Below are 22,346 nucleotides of genomic sequence, written 5' to 3'. Positions count from 1 at the left end.
AAAGGAGGCTCAGAGCTGGCCCAGTCTCACATACTCCAACGGCAGTGAAACTGTTGTCCTTGATCTGGTCAAACTGGAACCACAGTGACTGATGACCAACATTTAGTAAGCACCTGCTGTATGCAGGGCAGTGGGCTAGGGATCACGGGACTGGGACCTGGAAGGGTTTGTGCCCTCCCACACCCTCCCTTGCTTGCCCTCTGCCACTACTTTCCTAACTCCCACTTGCAATCAGGGTGGGCCAGCTCCCCAGTGGCACTTCACATACTATCTTCATTTCATAGTCAAGTCACCAAGCACTGATTAAGCACCTGGATTTGAATCCTGGCTCCCCTATCTGCCTAAGATGGACACTTACTCCAGGGTTCTGGCAGCTCCAAGAACCAGTAAGCCATCCTGTTGCTACCAGCTCCAGGCCACTGCTCTGACCCTTTTGAGACACAGCCATGGGAAGGAGAGAGGGAGAGAGGGAGGACAATGGGGTTGGCAGAAGCTGCTGGGTCCTCAGGCCTGCACTTCGCTGCTCATCCTCCAGATGCTATAACTAGCACCTAGAGATAGGCAGATGTCAGCCACAGGCATGAGGCGCCACTAATCCTTCAAGGAGCCAGGCTGGCTCTGCAGAAGCTGGTAAATCCTTAGGTCCTTTCTGATGGTGCCAAACTTCCCAAAGGGAACACCAAAATCCAGGCCAGGATCAGGACTGTCAAGCTGCTGAGGTAGCAAGTCAGTCAACAAGCATTTGTTGATCTGGAGCTCAAGTAAGAAAATCTGGGGGAAGTTCCCCTTGAAACCCATGAAGAGCCTGCTGGATGCAGAAACCAAAGGTGACTCCAGGCGCCTGGTGGGGAAACGTGTCTTCCTCCACCAGGCAGAGGCTCCAGGAAAGGGATGAGGCACGGGCTGTCAGACAAGGTTAATGTTGGTTTGCCTTAGCTGTACTTCTCTATCACAAGGGACAGGACTATGAAATTTTGAGATGATAAAAACGGAGGACCAAGGAAGTGACATAACTAGCCCAGGCACTGGGAATACAAAGAAAAAAATGAAACAGGCTTACGAGAAATGTTCACACATAGAAGTAATTACAAAATTAAAATCAGTGTCTGGGGGAGAAAGTGCTAGCAATCAGAAGTCTGGAGTGGGCTTCCTGGAGGAGGTGGCACTTGAGCTGGGCTTTGAGGAAGCTCAGGATTCAGAGAGGCAGAGGGAAGGGAGTGGCGGGAACAGCCCAGAGAAGTGACCAAAGGACGTTTGCTGGGAATGCAAAGCAGAGTGCCTGAAGGACTTGAGTCCAATTAGGCCAGAAAGCAAGACTGGTACCCACTGTCAAGGAGACATTGGCTTTTATCCTAGAGAGCATGGCCCAGGAGCCTCTGGAGGGCAGTGCTTCTCTCCACCCTCTAGACCACTTCACTTGGAGATCTCGACAGCTCCCATGGAGTCACTGATCACAGGAGATTCTCAAATCCACTTATCCAGCCCAAATCCTTATTGGCCATCCTAAAATGGACCCATCCTTCCCTCAAGCCTCCCTCTTAGCACTGAGGATGCTGTCAGTTCTCCAGGGCACCCCTGCACACAGCTGTTAAGGCAATCAGACTTTTCCCTGTTCTTCCCTTTTGCGATGCCAAGACTATCAAGTCTCCCCTTTGTTTGAATGGGTGGGAAACCTCTTTGGTGTCATTGTTTAGGAGTATTTCTCAGCACAGAGGCAATCAGGAGTCATTGACTAGTATATGATGTGATGCTGGGGACGGGAACTTTCACACACTCAGCCTGGGTGAGGTCAGAGCCCTCAGGGCTCCAAACTCCATATAAATGAGGGGAGCTTGGTATTTGACTTTTGGGGCTCACTCATGGAAGGAGTGTTGAGACTCTGGGAAAGCTGTAACTACCCCCCAGCTTTGCTGACCCAGACCCATTGGTTCTTCTCTGGTAACTATGTATTGTGATTTGATCAGACAAGGTCTGTCTGTTGATGTTTGTAATTTCTGTTTGTATTTGCCTTGAAGTTCAGAGGGGTGATCTTTCCCCCCTGAACTAAGTAATTGATATATGTATGTTTAATTAAACTGAGATTGTTAACCCCTTAAAGTTGCTTTCCTTAGAAAAGCAGATCAAAAGAACCTGTGGTGGCAGCTCTTGTTGCTAGTCTTGTTGGGTCTTACACCCCACAACAGCTGCTAGCCGAATTGTAGCTACAACAACCTAGTGGCCATCTCCAACTCTTCACATCCAATCTGTTTTTAAGGCCCCTTCTGTCCTCTGACACTACCAGCAGCACCCTGGTGCAGGCCCTCATCACTTCAAGCCTAGATGACTGCAGTGTTCTGGGGCTGGATCTCAAGTCTCTACCCTCCCCTTCTCCCTCTCCTCTCTCTCTCACATACACACACACACCCCAAACTCCAGTGGATCTGTATCACCTCCAGGATCAAAGAGAAAATCCTGTTAGGTATTCAAAATTCTTTAGAGGCTAGCCCTACCCCCAACTCTTCAGCCTTCCTACACCTTACATCCCTACCAGATACTCTGAGATCCAGTGATCCCACCCTTACTCAGCACAAAGTAGGTGCTACAGAGATCCTTATTCCCTTCCCTTGCCTGTACTGCCCCCATTAGATTATGAGCTCTTAGGAGGAGGAGGCCCAGACCTTCGTGCTTCTTTCACCAGTACTCACCACGGTGCGGCTGGCCACATAGCAGTGATAAAGGCCAGCATGTGACAGCATCTTAAGGTGTGCAAAGTACTTTATGAATATTAACACATTTTATCCTCACAACAACCCCCATTAGGTAGATGCTATTATCTTTTCACAGATGAGGAAACTGAGGCAAATAAAATTTAAGTGACTTGCTCAGGGTCACACAACCTGTTTCTGACATGGGACTTGAACTCAGATCTTCTTTTCATTCTTTTTTTTTTTTTTGAAGTGGGGAAGGCAGGGCAATTGGGGTTAAGTGACTTGCCCCAGATCACACAGCTAGAAAGTGTATCAAGTGCCTGAGGCCACATTTGAACTCAGGTCCTCTTGGCTCGCCCCCCCAGCTGCCCCTGAACTCAGATCTTCTTAACTCCAAAGTCAAGCACTCTGTCTACTGCACCCCCTAGCTTAATAAGTTTCTTGGGAGGCTAGGTGGCTCAGTGAGAAGAGTACCAGTCCTGGAGTCAGGAGAACCTGAGTTCAAATCTGGCCTTACTAGCTGTGTGACCTTAACCCCAATTGCTTTGCCTTTCCCCCTCCAAAAAAAGGTCTCTGAATTGACTGCTTTGGGGTCATCACTGGCAGCTATATGGAGAGCAGATTGGAGAGGGACAGGATCAGTCAACAAGCATGTGTGCTGGAAACTGCCCAGTGCTGGGGATTCAAAGAAAGGCAAAAGCATGGTTCCTGCCCCGAAGACTAATGTTCTAACAGGGGAGAAAACATGCAAACGACCGTGTGCATCCACAATCCATATGGCGTCTCTTGGAGAACAAGCACCAGCAGTGTGGGGTTGGAGAGACCAGAGGGGCAAAGGTCTCTCGCATAAGGTGGGGTATGAACATAGTCTTGAAGCTGGGACAGGGTGAAGGAGGGTATGGAGGCCAGCCAGTGAGAGGCCATGGACTTGGGAGACTGTGTATGGGAGTATTATGCTTGGAAGGGAGTCAAATGAAAGGGGAATGAAAAGGTAGAAAGGGGCCAGGTGTCAAACGGGGATTTCCTATTTGATCCTGAAGGTAATAGGGAGCCACTGGAGTTTACTGAGTTGGGGGAAGAAGGATATAATCAGGCCTGCCCTCTGTGAGCTCAGTGGAGAGAGGCTTGGGCCAGGGAGGCTATGGCAACAGGGCAGCTAAGAGGGGATTCGGGGTTTAATAATTGGTACGCAAACGGATGTCGGACACTGGCCAAGATGGCAGAGGAGGAAACAGCGCTGCCCAGCTGTCGCTTACAACCATTCCACAAAGACCTGGAAAGTGCACTGGGTGGAATCCTGGTCGGGAGATCCCAGAGAAATCCCAGTGAGTTGATTTTCCAGAGCAGCTTGGCACAGGGAGAGAGTGAGGTTTGTGGATATTGGAACCAGGTCTGGCCAGGAAGGTGTCATGTGGATCCTTCCAGTACTGGGACCCAAGCAGAATGGTCCTGGATCCAGTTTGGAGAAGTCACTGTTGTGGGGGGAGCAGAAAGATACCAACTGGCAATTCTGTCCCTCATACCCCACAGCTAGCTCATAGATTCAGTGGTTTTAGGAGCTGTTGTAGACTTGAGGTTGTGGTAGTGCACAATGAGGAGCAGCCACATGACTGTGACCCTGCAGAAGTCTCAGATCTAGCCCCTAGTCGAGTCTAAAGCGGAATCACAAAGGTCAGGAAACTCAGACCAAGGGGAAGCCTACAGCTGTCACTCAATTCATGAGGCCTTCCACCCAGCTGATGTTGGCTGGGTCCAGCAGCAGCGTTCTGCAACTTCAACCAGGAATAATCCCACAATTGTGTTGTTCAGACCCAAACCTGGGTCATGGACCTGCAAAGTTCTAAGAGCACCCTGAATCAGACCACTTCAGATACACTGAAATCTTGCAGTTCCCCAGCCTGAGAAGAACACAGCACTCAATACTCAAGAAAACTCATCAGCAGGATCCAAGAAAATTCAAAACAGGACCAGGCAAAGTCCAAGCATTCCTTTGTGCCTCTAACATAAAGTTCAAAGTCAGGAAGTAAGACTGGAAGAATGAGTAAACAAAAAAGGAACCTCACCATAAAGGGAAATTATGGTAACAAAGGGAAGGAAGGAAAGAAGGAAAGAAGGAAGGAAGGAAGGAAGCAAAGAAGGAAGGAAGGAAGCAAAGAAAAAAGGAAGGAAGGAAGGAAGGAAGGAAGGAAGGAAGGAAGGAAGGAAAGAAGGAAGGAAGGACAAGAGATATGGAAGAGGTAGAAGAGACCAGTTTTGACCACAGGTAGGATATGTGGGTTAAGTGAAAGAAAGGAGTTTGTTAGGAAACCCAGAAGAGAACAGCATCAAGAAAAACTAGGAAGTAGTATTCAGAAGACAATACAGAGGTCAAGAAAGTTTAGGATTAAGAAAAAATTAGCTAGGGCAGCTTGGTGGAACAGTGGACAAAGCACCAAGCCTGAAGTCAGGAAGACCCGAGTTTAAATCCAGCCCCAGACATTCACTGGCTGTATAACCCTGGGTAAGTAACTTAACCCTCTTTGCCTTGTTTCTTCATCTATAAAATAAGCTGGAGAAGGAAACAGCAAACCATTATCTTTGCCAAGAAAACCCCAAAAGGGGTTACGAAGAATTGAACATAACCAGAACGACTCAACAACAAAAGAACAAGTCACCAGATTTGGCAACTTAAAGATCATTTGTAACTTTGGAGAAAGTTGTGTTACTTGAATGATGAGCTCAAAAGCTAGACTGCAAAGTGTTTAGAAACAAGTGAGAAGAAAGGGAAGCACCAAGCACAGACAACTTTTTAAAGCTTAGCCAGTAAGGGACAGAAGAGATATAGAACAACAGCTAGCAGACTAGTGAGATTGTGAGGGTTTTTAAAATATGGGGGAAGACATGGGTGTGCTTGTAGCAACAGGAAAGGCAGAAAGGGAGAGGAGGGAAGAAGCCAGTGGACATCGAGATTTAAGATTAGAATAGGAAGAGATAGGGTACACAGAGAGATTTGCCTAGGTAAGGAAAAGGGCCACCTCTTCATGTGATTTACGAGTGAAGGACATAGTATGGAAAAGATGCTTGTGAGATGTTAGGTGAGGATAACGAAAGTGAGAGCCATTGGTGAACGGACTCAATTTTTCAGTGAATTATGAGAAGTCCTTAGCTGAGCAGATAAAGGAGCAGTTTCCATGGGAAGCACCGTGGTGAATGGGACCACAGTGAATCAACTAGGGAAGTGTTAAAAGGAATGATTTCCTGCAGTGAGGGCACAATTGAGATTATGTAATAAATTTGTGGTGGACATTCTCAGTGCAGTTTTCTTTTCTGTAGCTCCATTCAGTAGCATGGGAATAGGGGCCAAGCATGTAAATGGTGGGATTAATACAAGTTTGGGATTCAGTGAGATCAACAGTAGGACAAGAGGAAAATAAAATAAAAGCAAGAGGACAAAGGTGTAGAAGACAGTGTAGAATTAAACTGCTTCACCAAGGGGTTGATGGGGAAGAGAGAAAAGTGTAGCCAGTATGGGGCAAAAAGTCAAGGAAGGGACTGAAGGCCATGGTGGAGATGAAGAACAGGACATGACATTGGAGAGAAAGATGAAAGACAATGATCAGATAAAGGCAGTTGAAAGTTCATGAACATCAAAGTGTAAACATGTGGATGATAACAAGATGAGTATGGCTGAGATAGAGTGGAAGAGGAGATCATGGAAAGTGAGAAGATCCAAGAAACTGGGAGACTTAGGGCAGTTGAGAAAACCTGAGTATGCAAGCTGAAGTCACTGAACAAGTGATGTGACAGCAAGTCCGAGTAGACTGAGAACCAGGCATTGAAACTCACTGAGCTGTTGGTAGTGAGACTAAACTTGTGGCCACGTGAGCAAAGAGGGCCCATTTGATGAGGTGACCCTGCGCCTCTTTGCATTCTTTAATACTGTGACTGCTCCCTCCTCCCTGGGTTTTCCTAACAACACTCTCCTAATTCTCCTACCTCTGTGACCACCCTTCAGTCCCTTTCCTAGAAGTCCTCATTGGCCCTTCCCCTTCTCCCTTACCGCTAACCTCTAATCGGTTGCCAATTCTTGTCAATCCTATCTCCACAATCTACCTGACAATTGTCCTGGGAGTTAACACATCACTGGCGACCTTGGAAGCCAGAGTACAGGGTGTTAAGAAGTGGAAGGTAACTAAGCAGAGGCAATACGCACCATGGGCCAGCAACACTTGCCAGTGCAGAACCAGATTATAAATGAAAACACAATAGAAAACCACATAGTAACATTGTGTTCTGAGTCAACATGTAGACAGGAATCCTTACGTACCTTTCAGAGACCCCCACTTCTATTTGAGCTTGACACCACCAAAGTAGAGATTTTTCTAGTTGTTTGGTTATAAAGGGCAGACTATAGGGTCTCAATTTGAGGCGACGATAGGATTTGTGGAGTTTTTTTTAAGGATGGGGGAAACAACTGTTTTCAAGTAGTAAGGAAGGAAGCTACTAAGGTTAAGGAGAGAGTGAAATTTAGGGAGGGGATATGAGGCAGCTCTTAAGAAAGGAGGGAATGGGATTCCAGGGTACAGGTTGAGGGTTCGGGGTTTGCAGAGCAAAGGAGAAGAGTAGGGAAGGACGCTGAGGGGGAGTTAAAAACATTTACTTTATAAAAGGGGCTCGACAGCAGTCAGCCTCACTAGGGAAGCCATCAGCAGAGCTCCATGACTAGATACAGGTGGGCACCTGGAGCCTCGTACCTACCCGTCCAAGCCTAACAGTGGGAAGAGGGCTAGAGCTGGAAACAGGAAACTTCTAACTGAGTCTTCTCTCATACACTAACTAGCTGGGTCACTTTGGAGCAAATCACTTCATCTTTCTGAGCCTGTTTCCTCATCTGTAATGTAGGGAAACTGAGGTTCAGAAGAAGACGCAGCAATTTTGTCACTATCCTGTTAAAATGGGACCTAAACCATCGGACAAGTTGTTTCCCATAGGATGCTCATTTTTGCTCTGTCAGTGAGATGCCTGTTGTCTGTCAATGATTAGTTTGAAATAAATGAGTATTCCCCATATACTTCCTAAACGACAGGGTGGTCACAGAAAGCACTCTGCAAATCCAAACATTCTCTGTGAAAATGAATGTTATTGCAGTAAAGCTCAGGTCTCTTCCACACTCTGATTTTATGCCCCCATCTAACGCATCACGAATTGTAAAACAGTACAAAGCAATGTCCAAGGGGTAAACAGAATGATTTCTTCGTGCATTAAAATTAACTTTTGTTTAGCTGCCACAGGTCCTTTAGACAACGTGGAGGAGGCAGGGCAGGGAGGGGCAGCAGAGACTCAGGATGGAGAGCATGGATTGGAGGCAGACTTTGAGAAGGGAAGGCCCGAGTTTGAATCCTGCCACAGACACTTAACTAGCTATGTATAACCCTAGGCAGGTCATGAACTTCTCTCAGCCTTAGCGTCCTCAACAGCAAAACAGAGACAAAAACAGCGCCTACTTTACAGGGCTCTGGTAAGAACCAAGAAGATAGCTTATGGAAAGCGTTATATAAACGCTATTATCATCTTCGCATTTTCTTGATCAAAGGAGGCTTTTCTGAAGCTCAAGCTTCATGGACAAACTTCCAGAGACAAAGACAAGACCAGTAACAGCTGTTGACAAAGGCCCCGCTAAAAACAGTTTGGCTTTTAGCAGCTTTCTATCAAATTATGAGTGTGCATCGGCCAACACCCCCCCACCCCCGCCCCGAGGGTGGCTGCATTTCTAGTGGCATGTCTTGCCACGTTGACCTAGGCTGGTTCTAGAACTGTGGATACAGAATTACTGATGCCTACCCAGCATGGTAGAACCTGCCAGCTCCTGCTCCCCTGGCATAAGCTTCAAGAACCCTGGGGCATGTGAGAAGCAGAGTGGGGCCCTGGATTTTCATCCTCAGCTTTTCAGGATCCCTTGGTCCCTATGTACGCAAAAGAGCCATACAAACCACAAAGTAGGGAGAATTGGCCAAATTCACCTGGCTCATAGGGCTGTTGAAGGGGAGAGGGAGAGCAGGAAGAAAGGGATGTTAACTAGATAACAACCTTCTCGAGGCTAGACAGCAAGCAAACCTTCAATTAGTTCCTCCAAAGGTTCCCACATACTACCTGAGTGTGGCAGATTACGTAACTTCTCTGGGGCTCAGTTAACTTACCTGCATGGTGAAAGGGTTAGATGTACTCTGAGGCAAGGGTGTCAAACCCAAAAAGAAATGGGGTCCACTAATCCACACAGAGGGATTGCTGCAGGCTGCATGGTCATTTAGTTTGAAAATGAAATATTACCTATGTTTAACTGCATTTGTATTATTTGCTAAATATTTCCCAATTCTGGTTTGGGATGCACTTGGGACTGCTATGGGCCACCTGTGGTGTGTCTGACACTTCTTCAGCTCTAAAGTTTGTCGGAACAATCAAGGGCTCTAGATACATAGCAGGAGCTCGAATATATACCTGACTGGAAAGGCCACCTTGAAGGCTGAGCCCCACAGGCAGGAGGTAAAAGTTATGCCTGGCTTGGCCAAAAAGTCTAGAGGGCTGAGCTGCCTTATGTAGGGCACAGATCACAAGCCTGATGAAGCACCAGGATCTGGACTAGTCCTGGCTAACGGATGGCTCTTCTCCCCTCACCATTTTCTTCATCACTGGGAAAGCATACTTTATTAAAGGCTTCATGTGAGATATTCAAAACTCCAATGTCATCACTAACCTTCTGCCTTCCCTATTAGACCCTCCCAGATTTGGATCCATTTTTGGTTTCGGTGGAAGGGAAATGACAAGAAGAAAAATAAATGCGGTGACTTCTGGGTGAGTCACTTTGTCACCCTGCTGTCCACACTGTGTTTCACTGTGTAAAAAGCTGCCAATGCTAGAAACACACAGGAAATAGCATCCGTCCACACTGAAGAGTAGGTCGTGTGCAGCGACTACTCCCCCAGCTCACACGGAGGATGCTTTCCTGGGGACAGAGGAGCCCTCATAATCAGTGCTAGATGCCCTTCTGGGCCCAAGGAGATTTGTCAGGGCATCCCTTAGGACCACACTGCTTTGGTCCACCTGTGGTAGTGGCACCATGGCAACAGAGGACCAAGGGAGAAGTATCACCAACCCTGAGGAATCTGTACTCAGCACACCTGAGTGCATGAAAGCAGTGTCAGCTGGAAGCAAGGCACTCAATACTGACTGACGGAAGGGAGGAGCTGCACCAAATGTTTCTTACATCTGCCAATCAGATTCAACGAGGCTCATAAAACACAATTATTTTATTGATTTCTTGCAATCAAATACTGCCGGCTAGCATTACTTCCATTCATGCACCATTCAAAACAAAGGGATAATTCCTTGGGTGTTTTTTAATGATGCACAACATTTTAATACAGCAAACAGAAAGTTAAAACTTATGATGCACCCTGATTAATTATGTAAACTGATAATTAAAAAAAAGCAGAACTAATAATTTGGTTCCTTTTTTCATAAAGTGGAAATTTAAACATTTCTCCTGATAATCTTGAGGTTATCATCACGTTAGGAGTAGTGCAAAATGTGGCACATACGGGATCATCTAGGAAGGCATGTAACTGACACACCTCATTAGAATTAATAAATTGTGCATAACAAAATGCATGCAGTCAATGCATGATAGAAAGCATCTTTCCAATACAAGGCCACCCTTGGGCTCCTGTATTAATTCGATTCTGCATTATCCTTTATGGCATTATAGATTAATTATTACAGATAGCATAACCCTGAAGTTAAGAGAAGGAAATAACTGCTGCTTGAAGAAAGTGATTCCGGGTCGCCATTTGGTTTGAGTTGGTAGAGAGACCCTCAAGAAGTGAGCGACTGCCATCTCCAGCTTCCTGAGCCCCGGCCAATCCCGAGGCTGTGCTGGGTGCTTCACAGTGATCGTTCTCCACGGCATGGCCGGGGCTCTTCTCCTACCCTGGTCCGGCCGGTGATCCTCCACCTGGACCGGACCGTCCCTAGCCTCATGGTTTTCCCTTTTTGCTGTTTTCACTGTATGATTTCCTTTCCCTTACCACCACCGTTTTAGCCCCTTGTGACCTTCCATTTAACTGTTCATAAGTCCTTTCAGAATATCTTCAGGGAGCTCCAGAAGTGGGAGCTCTGGGGATGGAAAGTCCAAGGGAGGCAGGTTGGGGATGGGAATGTCCTTGGCTTTCCCTGTGTTGGCTGCAAATTCCTGCCAGGGAGAAGAGGCTGAAGCAGTCTCTGCAGGGGGAGGCAGGCTCCATAATTCAGATTTTTCTACAAAGTCAGCATCTACATCCAATTCCTTTTCAAGTGGAGTCTTCTGGAGCCTGGCCTTTTCAGCTCGGAGTTGCTTGTTTTCTCTCCTCAGCCTTTCGTTGTCGGCCACAAGAAACTCCACATGTCGCTTCAGATCAGCGATCTTGGTTGCCTGCTCTTCTATTGTTGTTTTGTCATCTTTTGGGACTTTGCTGCCAGGACACGGTTCTGTTGGGTCTTTCCTCTTCTGAAGGAGGAAAAGAAGAGTGTCTGGGTCCCTGTCGAGGACCCCTGGAACTGTGGCAGGACTGAACTGCTGAGACCTGGGTACACTCGGGCCCTCAGACCCATCCTCCACCAGCGGCCTGCTCGACATCAGAAGATTAGGGGCTCCATCAGGAGTCTGCGGGGCTTTCCACTTTTCCTCCCTCTTTGCCCTTTTCCACCTCTCCTGAATAAGCAAGAGCTGTTTCATGTGGCTATCCCTTTGTAATTCCAGTGATAACTGAGCCTAGAAAGAAGGAAATGGTCACTTCCAGAAGTTACAAAGCTAAGGCACTTCAATGCTTCCCAACAATCCCTTCAAATTCCCTATTCTTGGGTCTAATCGGGTAATAATGTGTTACATAAAGGAAAACTACAATATAATCATTTTAATAAGATAGATCATAGATCTCTTTAATCAAAGAACCAATGAGAAAAAAATTTCAAACTTATCAAGATTTAGAAAGCCTGAAAATTCTGCTCAAGGACAGGCTGGCTATCAATTCATCTAGGGAAAGAGACATAATTCCAATAACATACTTTCCCAAATAAATGAAGAACATCCGGATACATCTATTTTTCACAAAGTACTTAAAACACACCAGAGCCATCTGCTCCAGCAGCCAAGATTCCCCTACCCACCAACGTTTAAATCTGAGGGTGATGGTTTTTCTCAGGGCCATTTGGACAAAGCTTTTCCTTCTGCAGCCAGCTGACAAGCATAAAGGGGACAACTAATAAAAAGGCTGGTCTATGACAGCGGCTCTCAAAGCACCATGCTATTCATTACAGGATGAATCCCTATACCATATGAGAGTCAAAAGGCTCATGTGTCAAACGGAGGTTGCAAGTTCAGTTTGGGCGAATTTGGGGGACCCCTAGTAGAAGCTGTGCCACAGCACAGACTGTGAGAACCACTGATCTACAGGGTAGCAAACCTGGACCTCTCAGAGTTAGGAAGTGACTCTGTAAGTCCAGAGGCAATGGAAATCCTAAAATCACTCCTTTCAGTTTGGAGCAACAGGAAGGAGGAGCCCATTGCTTCCACTAATAAATCAGTTGAACCAAAGGCCTATAAATGCAACCCAGGAACTAAATCTCTACCTAATGATACCATTTAAAATTCCTCTCTGAACAATCTGGAAAGCTTTACCTGCTGAGACACCAAGCACACACAAGAATCAATCCAGAAGGCATTTTTGACTTACCAGGTGGGCAGAACCACCAAATGCCATGGAAGCCAAGCACACTTCGAACGGGGCACAGGGTTGGAAGCCCTAGTGGCTGGCACTTCACCCTTCAGCTCTTTAGGTCTTTCATTTGTAAAATGAAGAGCTTGGGCCATTGGGCTGAGGACCTCTCAATTCAAATCTCTGGTTTGGTCCACCTAGGATCCAACAAAGGGAGTCCCTCTCTTTCCTCTTGGACAAGGGTGTGTTTAGCTCGAGGAAGCAATGTTTCAAAGGTCCAGAATGACTCTAAATGGTCCTCCCAACAGAGATTGGGCCATCTGGCAAGGTATTAAAAAGCAAACAGATTCATATTTCTGCAATGGGCTGCTGAAGTACTTTTTCTGATAGCAAATTGGAAGCAGTAAAGATGCTCATTAGCTGGTAAGAAATAAAACTGTGCTATATGAATGTAATAGAATATAACTGAGCTACAAGGAACAGTGGATATGAAAAATTCAGAAGTTTGGGAAGCAAATGAACTGATGCAAAGAACGAATCAGGAAAACAACACACACAATGCCTACAGCGATGCAAATGGGGGGAGGGGAGACAGGGGACAGGGAAAAAGCCTTATGGTAAGCAAACAGCGCCAGAGAAGAAAGGAGCAAAATTGTGCCGAGCTGCTCCCTCTCCCCTCAACTCTTCATAACAAGAGGAGGCTCGCTGGGCAGAAAAGAATGTGATGTCAAAACCTCCAGAATCAATAAACCATTCCAAATGCATCTCCTTCCTAAGGCACCTCCGAGGGCTTCCAGGCATGGTGTTTTACGTAGAACAAGTTTAGGTAACCAGACTTGATGTGACATTCCTGGGCCTCTAGAAGGAAATCTCAACTTTAAACTAAATTGTAAAACTACCCATTCTTGCAAATATTAGTAAAGTACCTCACCTGCTCAGACTGTGTCAGCTTCATGGCTTCAGAAAGATATGCTATATAAAAAGAGAAACACATTAATTAAAAAAAACATTTTGCAAAGAACAAAATAAGTATAAATTAAAAAAAAATCAACTGTCAAAAACACTGATATTAAAATTGCACTTGTGTAAATGCCTTCCAGCAAAGATGGTGGTAACAGGGTGACCTTGGGTAAATCACTTCTCCTGTGGGCCTATTACTACATAATCCCTACTGCTCACTAATGCTAAACCTTCTGCCTATATCCTTAATCCCAAGTGCTCTAAGCCTCTTCTAGCACTTGGCTCCAGAGTTAGTGACTCTCAGTTAGGAACTACTAGTGCAGGGGAATTAGGCAGTTCTAGTACCAGGTGTGTCTTCCCTAACTAAGGAGCCTAAAGTGTGGAGCTCCTGCCCTCAATGGTCTTTGGGATTTTAGGATTAAAGGCCTTGTCACCGCTGTCACTCCATGATGTCTGGCCTGACCAGCTAGAAGCTCAATTCTCTACCTCCAAAGCTACAGAAATGTGAGGGGCAGCCAGCTGAGGAACAACACCACTGCAACATCCTGAACTGCTCTCTGGAACTGTGGTGGTGAAGATGGGGAAATTAAGAAGTGATCTGCCTGCTTGACCTGGAACTAGAATTATAGGTTAATTTAATCCAAAACGTACTTAGGAAGCATGTCAGGCACATGCCATGAGAAGAGGGTACAAAGACAAACCAAAAACAGATCTCTGCTTTCAAAATCCTATTATACCAGTAATTTTTTTTTGATGGGAGGGGGGCTAACAAGTAAATCAGGGAAAGTCTCCTGTAGGAGGTGGTATCTGAACCAGCCCCTTTCTCCTCTGCTCAACCCTTTCCACGGTACCCCTGGAATTTACCTGCTCTATCAGTAACAAACTTCTTTTTGTCCTCCCATCTCTCACACCTTTTCCATTTTCTTGCAATGATGGAAACCTGGCTCCTTCTGGGAGACACTTCCTCCCTGGCAACCCTCTACATTGCTGGCTGCTGATTCTCTCAATGCCCCTGCGATACATGGGACAGGGAAGGAGTAGTCCAATGACTCCTTGGTCCCCAGTGCTCTATTACAGACCCTCCTCCTTTATTCCCATTGGTCAGCAACCTTGGAGCAGCTTATCCATCCATCCATCCAGATTCTACTACCCTTCAAGATACTCTTTTTTTCAGTTATCAAGCATTTCTTTTCTTTGCCTTCTTCCCCTAAGACCCTCCACTAAATACAAAGGTCTTGTAACAAATATGCACAGTGAGGTAAAACAAATTCCCAAATTGGCCATATCCAAAAATGTATGTCTTATTATTTATCAGCTCTCTGTTACAAAACAGGTAGTATTCGGCATCTCTAGTGCTTTGGAATTGTGGTTGATCATCTGCATTGATCAGCATTCTTAAGTCTTTCAGAACTGTTCATTTTTATAATACTGATGCTAAAGAATCAATTGTTCTCCTGACCTTACTCTGCATCAGTTCATACAGGTCTTTCCAAGTGTCTCCGAAACCGTCCCCTTCATCACTTCTTACAGCACAACAGCATCCCACTACATTTACTTATAGGCCAGCTAGGTAGTGCAGGGGAGAGACTGCTACACCTGGAGTCAGGAAGCCTCATCTTCCCAAGCTCAAATGTGGCCCCAGACACTTACTCCCCAATTGATAGGTACCCTGTTCCAGTTCTTTACCACTACAAAAATGCTCATTATAAACAGTTCTGCACTTTGTGGCCTTTTCCTTTCTTTGGCCCAGTTCACTCTCTCAAATTCAGTATCTGTTCCATAGTTTTCCTCTGCACCTTGACCTCTGCTCTTCTATGTGGAGTCTTCCACATTCATGCTGACGTGCCCTCAAACAATCCAGCCTCCAAGTTCATCAAACTTGTGTCTCCTGCTAGTCATTTTCTAGCTATACCTGTACCACCACCACCACCACCCACCACCCACCACCAGGAAACCTCTCCTGGGATCTCAACTATCAAGTGGTTATCATCACTGTGATCTCCTCCTCCCTCAATGGCATCCCCCAGCCCAGCACTACTCCTTTTCTGGTTTCACTTTTGCCCCCTCTCAGACTTGACTATTCTAGTCTGCCCTTAAATCTTCTGTCTTCTGGTCTTTCCACCATTCACAACCTGCCAACTCTCAACTCTGGGTCTTGTCTGCACCTACCTTCTCTCCTACTCTTGAGCTGCTATAAGAAATACAGTCCTAATCTGCTTTAATTTTTGGACACTGCTACCCATTTCCACCTACTAGATACACTCTCCTCCCTTGGTTTCACAGACATCGTATTTTACTGGGAGGGAGATACAAAGACAAAAAAAAGGAAGTGTTTCTGCCCTGTGGACTCTCTTAGATCTGTCATTTGTTACCTATATTATATGACCTTACACAAGTCACCTGACCTCTAATGGACCTCAATATTCTAATCTATAAAACGAGAAGGATGGATTTGATAATTTAAAGATGCCTCTAATCTGTCTTCATCTTATCACTGCCAGAATAATTCTTGCACACTGATTTGGTTATCCATGCCTCTGCTCAAAAACTTTAAAGTCTCCTACTCACTTCTGAATATAGTTTAAACTTCTCTGCCCACCATTCATTCAAAGCCTTCCACAGCCTGGAACCACCTTACCTTCCTATTACCTCACACGATTCCCCTCCAAACGTTCTATAATTCAGTTAACCCCTTGGACATGCCCTTATGCTCTTTGGTTTTGAGGCCTTGGCTCAGGCCACTTCTTATGCCTTACATGACATCCTTCCCCTCTCTTCACTCACTGAATTGCTACCACCTTTAAAACGTAATTCTCATGTCACCATCTCCATGGAACTTTCCCCTGGCTGGTAGCCCTCTTCCCCCCAAACTTCACCCTGTAATTTTCCAATGCACTTCTCTTGCTGCACTGAACAGTGTAGCTACCTGTGTGGTCATCTTATTCTTAAAGTTAACGACCTCAAAGGCAGGACCATGTTTTGGCTACACCTTGTACATGTCCACTGCCTCACATCCCACACTGTATATTTGCACTGAACACATTGACTTGACATTTTGCTCTGCTCCCCAGTTCTGGAATCTAGGAGGATTGAAAAGGAGAGAACCATTCCATCAAGGACACTTTAAGTGAGGAAGTCCCCTGATCCAACTAAGGCCATGTTGTCTTCATGTCTGCACATTCATTTGGAATGCAAAATAAATGACTGCTTTCTCATGATCACAGAAGCCCATGAATAACAAAACCGAAAATCAAGAATAAAGGATTACTACTACAAAACCATATTATTTACTAAAAATACACAAATCATTTCAAGTCCATTATATAATTTGTTCAGCAGCCTCAAGGTGATAATTTTTGAAAAGGGACAGAAAAAGGAAAGTGACCATCAACAAAACTCTCTGAAGTAAAATATGATGAACACATTTCACACACCAACCACTTCCATCAGAATCACAGGCTTCGGGGCTGGAAGCTAAGAAGTGCTTGAGTCTAACCTTCTCCTGCTGTGAATGAGGACACTGAGGCCGAGAGGAGAAGTCACCTTCCCAAAGCATTATGTGGCAGGGGGAGGACCCCAAATCCACGCTTTTCTCCCAGTCCTGTTCAGAGCTTTGTTTAAAGACTCATATGAACCATATGCTTAAGAGTCAAAGTGTTGGAAAAAATATTTTGAGAATTAGTTCAACACCCCCCTTTTCACAAAGGAAAAAAACAGAACCAGAGACGTTTCTGTGCTTTGCCCAAGGTCACACAGCTCAATCATGACAGAACTGAGCCACATTTCAAACACCAAAATGTTCAGTCACACAAAGTCTGGTGAAATTGCTCTCCATTCTCCTCCCTACCCCTCATTCTGACTAAATGTGGTACTCAAACCCAGTATTTAAAGTATATTTAGGCTAACTGGCAGGCAAAAAGGACTAATTCTCAGGCATCCTGCTGTGTTGTTTTTTTTTTTTTTAAAGCAACATCTATTAAAATTCTATCAGCAATCTGTTAAACTGTTACCAAAGCACAAAGCCATAATTGTGCAGACTGATTGCAGAAACACAGCAAAACATGCCTCCTGAATGATGGACACTGATCTGCTCTAGTATAAATGCAATGTGCCCATTGTCCTCAGCTTTCCTCTCTCTACAGCTTCTCCCTCCATCCGCCATGTGACGAGAGAAAGGCAGAGATTTGTTTCATGTAAAAGTTGGTCAGACCAGTTTTCAGATGTTCAGTGTGTTCTTGGGTCACCCAGTTGGTTCCCTCTCTGAACCTCTCTTGAGATCCAAAGCCTGCTAGCTAGCTGCCGTATGTTCTCTCCTGTTAAGCGCTAGCATGACCTCCGGAAGCCAAACCACCAGCAGAGTTGTGCCCATTTAATTTTGCTAAATTCCTTCTTAAGAGTGTGCCAAAATTTCTCAAACTTCCCTTTCCTATAAGCCAAAGTAATGTCACTTTTTGTGAAATGTTAAAAGCATTTCTGCTCCTGACCCCACTGTTTACTGGTTAGCTTGTTTCTTTACAACAACTACACTTACAGTTATTTCCAGCAGCAGGCTCCTAAGGGGAACCATAACTCACATGAGTTCCTTGTCTCAATTCATTTACAAACTAAAGGCTTACAGCCAGACCATGAAGGCATTTTAGTCACTCTGCACAAAGGATAGAAACTGTACCCGTTACTAAAAGGAGGGAAACCCAGAACTGGAGCTCCTGAATGTACTCACCCAGGAACCTTTGAGCTCCTGGTGGTTCCTCAGAAATGGCCTCGAAAGAGTCTTAAATCTCTCCTGTTCCCACATCCTAAAACAGGGATTGAACTTCAGACTGCTGTTCAAAATGCTAACTTGTTTCTCACAGAATGTCTTTTCTGTAGATTAATAATTTCCACTATGGACCGTCATTATGAGTTATGTCGTGCACCTCATTTTAGAAAACATGAGGGTGTCTAATTCTATCTATTTCAAGTCAAAATAACTTGCTATACTTAGAATACCACAACAGAGCACTAGAGAGCTACTAATTGGCTTAAAATGACTAAAACCAAGAAAACCACCCCACCCCATATCTAAGGCAATTATCTTTGTGGGACTTACTAATCAGACTTGAGTAATGTCTCTTAATTAAGCTGACAAGCTCTGGCAGGCTGCTTCCTTTAATTTCTCTACACCTGAACATGACAAAAAATCAGGACAGAATTTTAGAACCAAAAGGGGTATTTGAGGTATGCATTTTGAGGGTTCTTCTCAGAAATGAGAAAGCAGATACAGGTGACTTACTGGTTCAGCAACTTACATTCAGAACCCCTAAGGGTCAACTCTCTGAAATCCAAGCCCACCTTCCAGCAGTCAATGAACTGCCGTTCATCCTACAATCGGTTTCTGTCTTAACACATCAATAGGCTCCATGGCATTTCTCAATAATCTTTGACCAGCCTCAGGATGCCACCACAGGTTCTCGTAAGATTAGCTCTTCCAGGAAAGAAGGAACAAGTCCAAGAGGCTGATCAGTACACAGCCATCATCAGTGGTGGAAAAACAAATGTTCCACTGGAGAGTCTATATGTGAAGGCCAGAGTGTTATTACTGCTCTTTCCATTCTAAATAAAGAAGGACTGTGAAGACCTGGAGGGGAAGTGAAACTGCTCAAGTTAGCACAAAAATTAGTATCATTTAGAGGGAACGTTTCTTCTAGAACACTCACCAGCCGCCTTTTGGTGACACAAAATGGCCTCTTCGTATTTTCCTGCAGCTAACGACCGGTCTGCTTTCCTGCTCTGCTGATGAGCCTGGAAAACAAAAATTCCAGAGGGCCACTAAAGAGGGGACTCTGGGCAAGCAATGAGCCAAGGCAACAACGTCGTGTGCAGAACATCAGGAATACAAGGCCACATTCAGGTCTGGGCACCATGTTTTAGAAAAGACAATGATAAGGTACAATGGGCCCACACCATATAACCAGCCCAGTGAAAGGACTGGAGGTGGGCTGACGGAGCTGGGGACACTGAGCTTAGAAAAAGAGGAAGGTGCTTTATGGCAATTGGAGGCTTTCATGTCCGAGAGGGATTAAGGCTTCTTTCTGCTTGACCCCACAAGGCAGACAAAACTAGGAGAACAGGGAGAAAATGGAGAGAGATGGAGAAATTCCTTAACACTCAGAGCTGAAATCAAGAGTGGAGTGGGCCACCAAAGGCAGTGGATTTCCTCTCATTTGAAATCTCTGAGCAGAGGCTTAAAGACCATTTCTAGGGAGTGTTGTAGAGTGGATTTCTGTTCAGGAACTAGTTAGACCAAACGGTTCCTGAGGTCCTGTCTAGCTCTTAAATTAGAAAGTTATTAATGGAGGGAAGGATCAGAGAATGAGGTGTAACAACAATGCAGCTAGCAGCTGCTGCAGGGGTGTAAGACCCAACAAGACCAGCAACAGAAACTGCTACTACAGGTTCTTTTGATCTGCTTTATTAAGGAAAGTAACTTTAAGGGATTGACAATCTTACTTTAATCAAACATACATATATAAACTCACTTAGTTCAGGAGGAAAAGCCAGCAACCTGAACTTCAGAGCAAACACAAACAAATTATAAACATACATTATAAACAGACCAAATACATCTGGGTTGGCAAGGCTTGGTGGGGGGGGGGGGCAGCATGGGAGGGGGGCATGATTACAATGGCTTGCCCAGAGTCACAAGCCACTCTTCCAGTGAGTGAGAGTCCCAGACAAAATGCTAACCTCTTGAGTTTTTATACTCTGTTCAGGGCTTAAAGGATTCACACCTAATCGAAAAAGGGTGTGAGCCCAGGGCTTTACACTTAGTAAGAGGTAATCAAAGACACTTAATTTAGCATTCTAAAACAGTAAGAGTCCCACCTTAATTACCAATACATGAGGGTAAACTGAAATCTATAAATAACAAAAGCTTACTTACTATCAGTTTTATTCCTCAAAGATGTAAACTAATAAATAAAAATGTTATGATATTCATTTGTCTCACCTCCTACTACTAGAGGTACTAAGTAAGCAAAATGACCCGAAAAGCAATTAAAGAAAACCCCAACAGGTCTGAAATACTAGCTGTCAAACAATTGGTAGTTGATAATTATATTACTCAGATACACCTATCAGATGATCAATGTTGCCTTTTTTCCTAATTTAAAAGGACTTCTTCAGATGAGACCATCCTGAAAAATATATGGCTCTGCTCCTGTATGAACTTAATGCTATACTCAGTCTCATTACAGCACAGCACCATCATGCCCTACACACTCCTTTCTACATTACCAAGTTACTATTTCAAAATTCCTAGTTATTATGTATTTTATGGGTAATTTATAATTAAGAGATATTTTAGTTATGTTACCACAAAAGGAAAAACTCTAGAAACTGCATCAACATAGATCACATTTAGTATGTTTTTAGTTTTCACTTTTAGCACTTAAATTCTCCACTGAACTCCGTAATATCACGGTGTTGTGCATAGAGAGCCAGACTTGGGCATCAGAAAAACCTGGGCTCAAATCCTGTGTCAGATATACTAGCCCAGGTGATGGGGCACTCCTTTTTACCTTTCACTGCCTCAACCTCCTCATCGGTACAATGAGGGGTCCATTGCACCTCCAGCTACAGGATCCTACAATCCTAGCCCAATGCTACATCAGGATGTGGAGAAGACTCTGGGTTCTCAAAGGCTGTGGCAGAGTCAGGCTCTGGCCTGGCCTGCCAAGCACAGGCAGAGGAAATTTATTAAGCACTTACTATATGCCAGGTCTGATGGAGTCTTAAGTATTCCAAGAACTAGATCAGTGAAGCTGTGAGAGGCTCATCACTGGAACATTAGCCACTTAACTCATGAAACAATCTCCTAAGACTGTGGAGAGAAGATCCACACCGAGGAAAGCAAGAATTGTATGAAGGAGTTAATCAGACAGCTTCTCAAACTGAAAATGAAACGGTCACACAAAATGTATTCCGTCAGCTATGCAGCAAATTACTCGAATCATTTTCAAGAAAGTTTCCATAATTCAAGAATCCCGTGGAATTGAGCAGTACACTTTGGGATCAGAGGACAATGGAACTGGGAAGGAACCTAAGAGATGATCTGTAAAATGAGAAAGGCTAGACCTTTTCTAAGTCATTGATCCCCTGGGTAGTCTGGGGAAGTCTACAGTCCCCTACTCAGAATATTTTTAAATGCAGGATATAAAACACACAGGACACATCACGTTTTCCCATCCAAGTTCACAGACCTCAAGTCAAGAATGTCTAAGACCCATTCAGCTCTAAAATGCTAGGAATGAGTTGGGATCTCTGAGTACACTGAGGCCCAGAAAGGTTAAATGAAAATGACCTACTGACAGGCAGGGGCAGAGCTTTATGGGAAACCTCAGTCATTAATAACCTGAAGCCTTCACAAAGCACAAACTTGGAGATCTAGTTCAACTCCATTTTACAAATGAAGAAACTGAGGCTCTTAGAATCAAGAGCACTTAAAAGCTGTGACATTGGGCAGGCCTCTTCATTCTCTCATCTTTAGTTTCCTCATCTCCATATAACAAGGGGGCTGCCCAACCCACAGTCCACTCCAGCCCACATGAGCCCCTTTCAGGCTCTAATAGACTATCCTCCTCCTAACAGATAGAGAGCAGACCTAGTATTAGCTTAAGTTTTGCTCTGTCCCAATTCAGAGAACAAGGCAGCAGGCACCTAAATGCTTGTTGAAATGAAACAGACTGGTTCTTTCCTCCTGATCTCAGTTCAGTTTATAATTAAGTTTCAAAAAGTTTCTGAGTATTTTGTAAAGAAGAGGGTGTTTTGGGTCCTGAAAGAAATTTTAATATAGCAGACAATCCAATTCAACACTATTCAAAAAGTGGAAAAAAGAAAAAAGGCAAGTTCCACTTGGACAGAGACAAGTGTAGAAAGAAAGGGAGGAAACATGCCTCTTCCCCAAGCCCACCCTGTTCCAATTCTGCTGCTCTGT

The 22,346-nt window shown here is 44.7% G+C and overlaps 1 protein-coding gene across 3 annotated transcripts in view; it reads right to left on the bottom strand.

Annotated features, from left to right (window-relative positions):
• Nucleotides 1–9,951: 9,951 nt before the first annotated feature.
• The window catches only part of NRBF2 (nuclear receptor binding factor 2), a 33,129-nt gene continuing 20,734 nt past the window's right edge, over nt 9,952–22,346 (bottom strand). Inside the window, exons 1-4 of one of the 3 annotated variants that reach the window (XM_036737048.1) lie at nt 21,122–21,303; nt 19,069–19,153; nt 13,344–13,384; nt 9,952–11,469 (exon numbers count right to left, since the gene is read on the bottom strand). In XM_036737048.1, the coding sequence (XP_036592943.1) occupies nt 10,780–11,469; nt 13,344–13,367 (714 nt within the window). In that variant the 5' untranslated portion in view covers nt 13,368–13,384; nt 19,069–19,153; nt 21,122–21,303 and the 3' untranslated portion in view covers nt 9,952–10,779. Of the gene's footprint in view, nt 11,470–13,343; nt 13,385–18,092; nt 18,152–19,068; nt 19,154–21,121; nt 21,304–22,346 lie in introns of those variants that run through there. The other 2 variants (XM_036737047.1, XM_036737049.1) reach the window with 2 other exon arrangements.

The sequence above is a fragment of the Trichosurus vulpecula genome, chromosome 8 (assembly GCF_011100635.1).
Source record: "Trichosurus vulpecula isolate mTriVul1 chromosome 8, mTriVul1.pri, whole genome shotgun sequence".
NCBI classification, from domain to species: Eukaryota; Metazoa; Chordata; class Mammalia; order Diprotodontia; family Phalangeridae; genus Trichosurus; species Trichosurus vulpecula.
The sequence above is the reverse complement of the archived record's forward strand: the minus strand, read 5'-3'. Positions and strand labels throughout refer to the sequence as shown.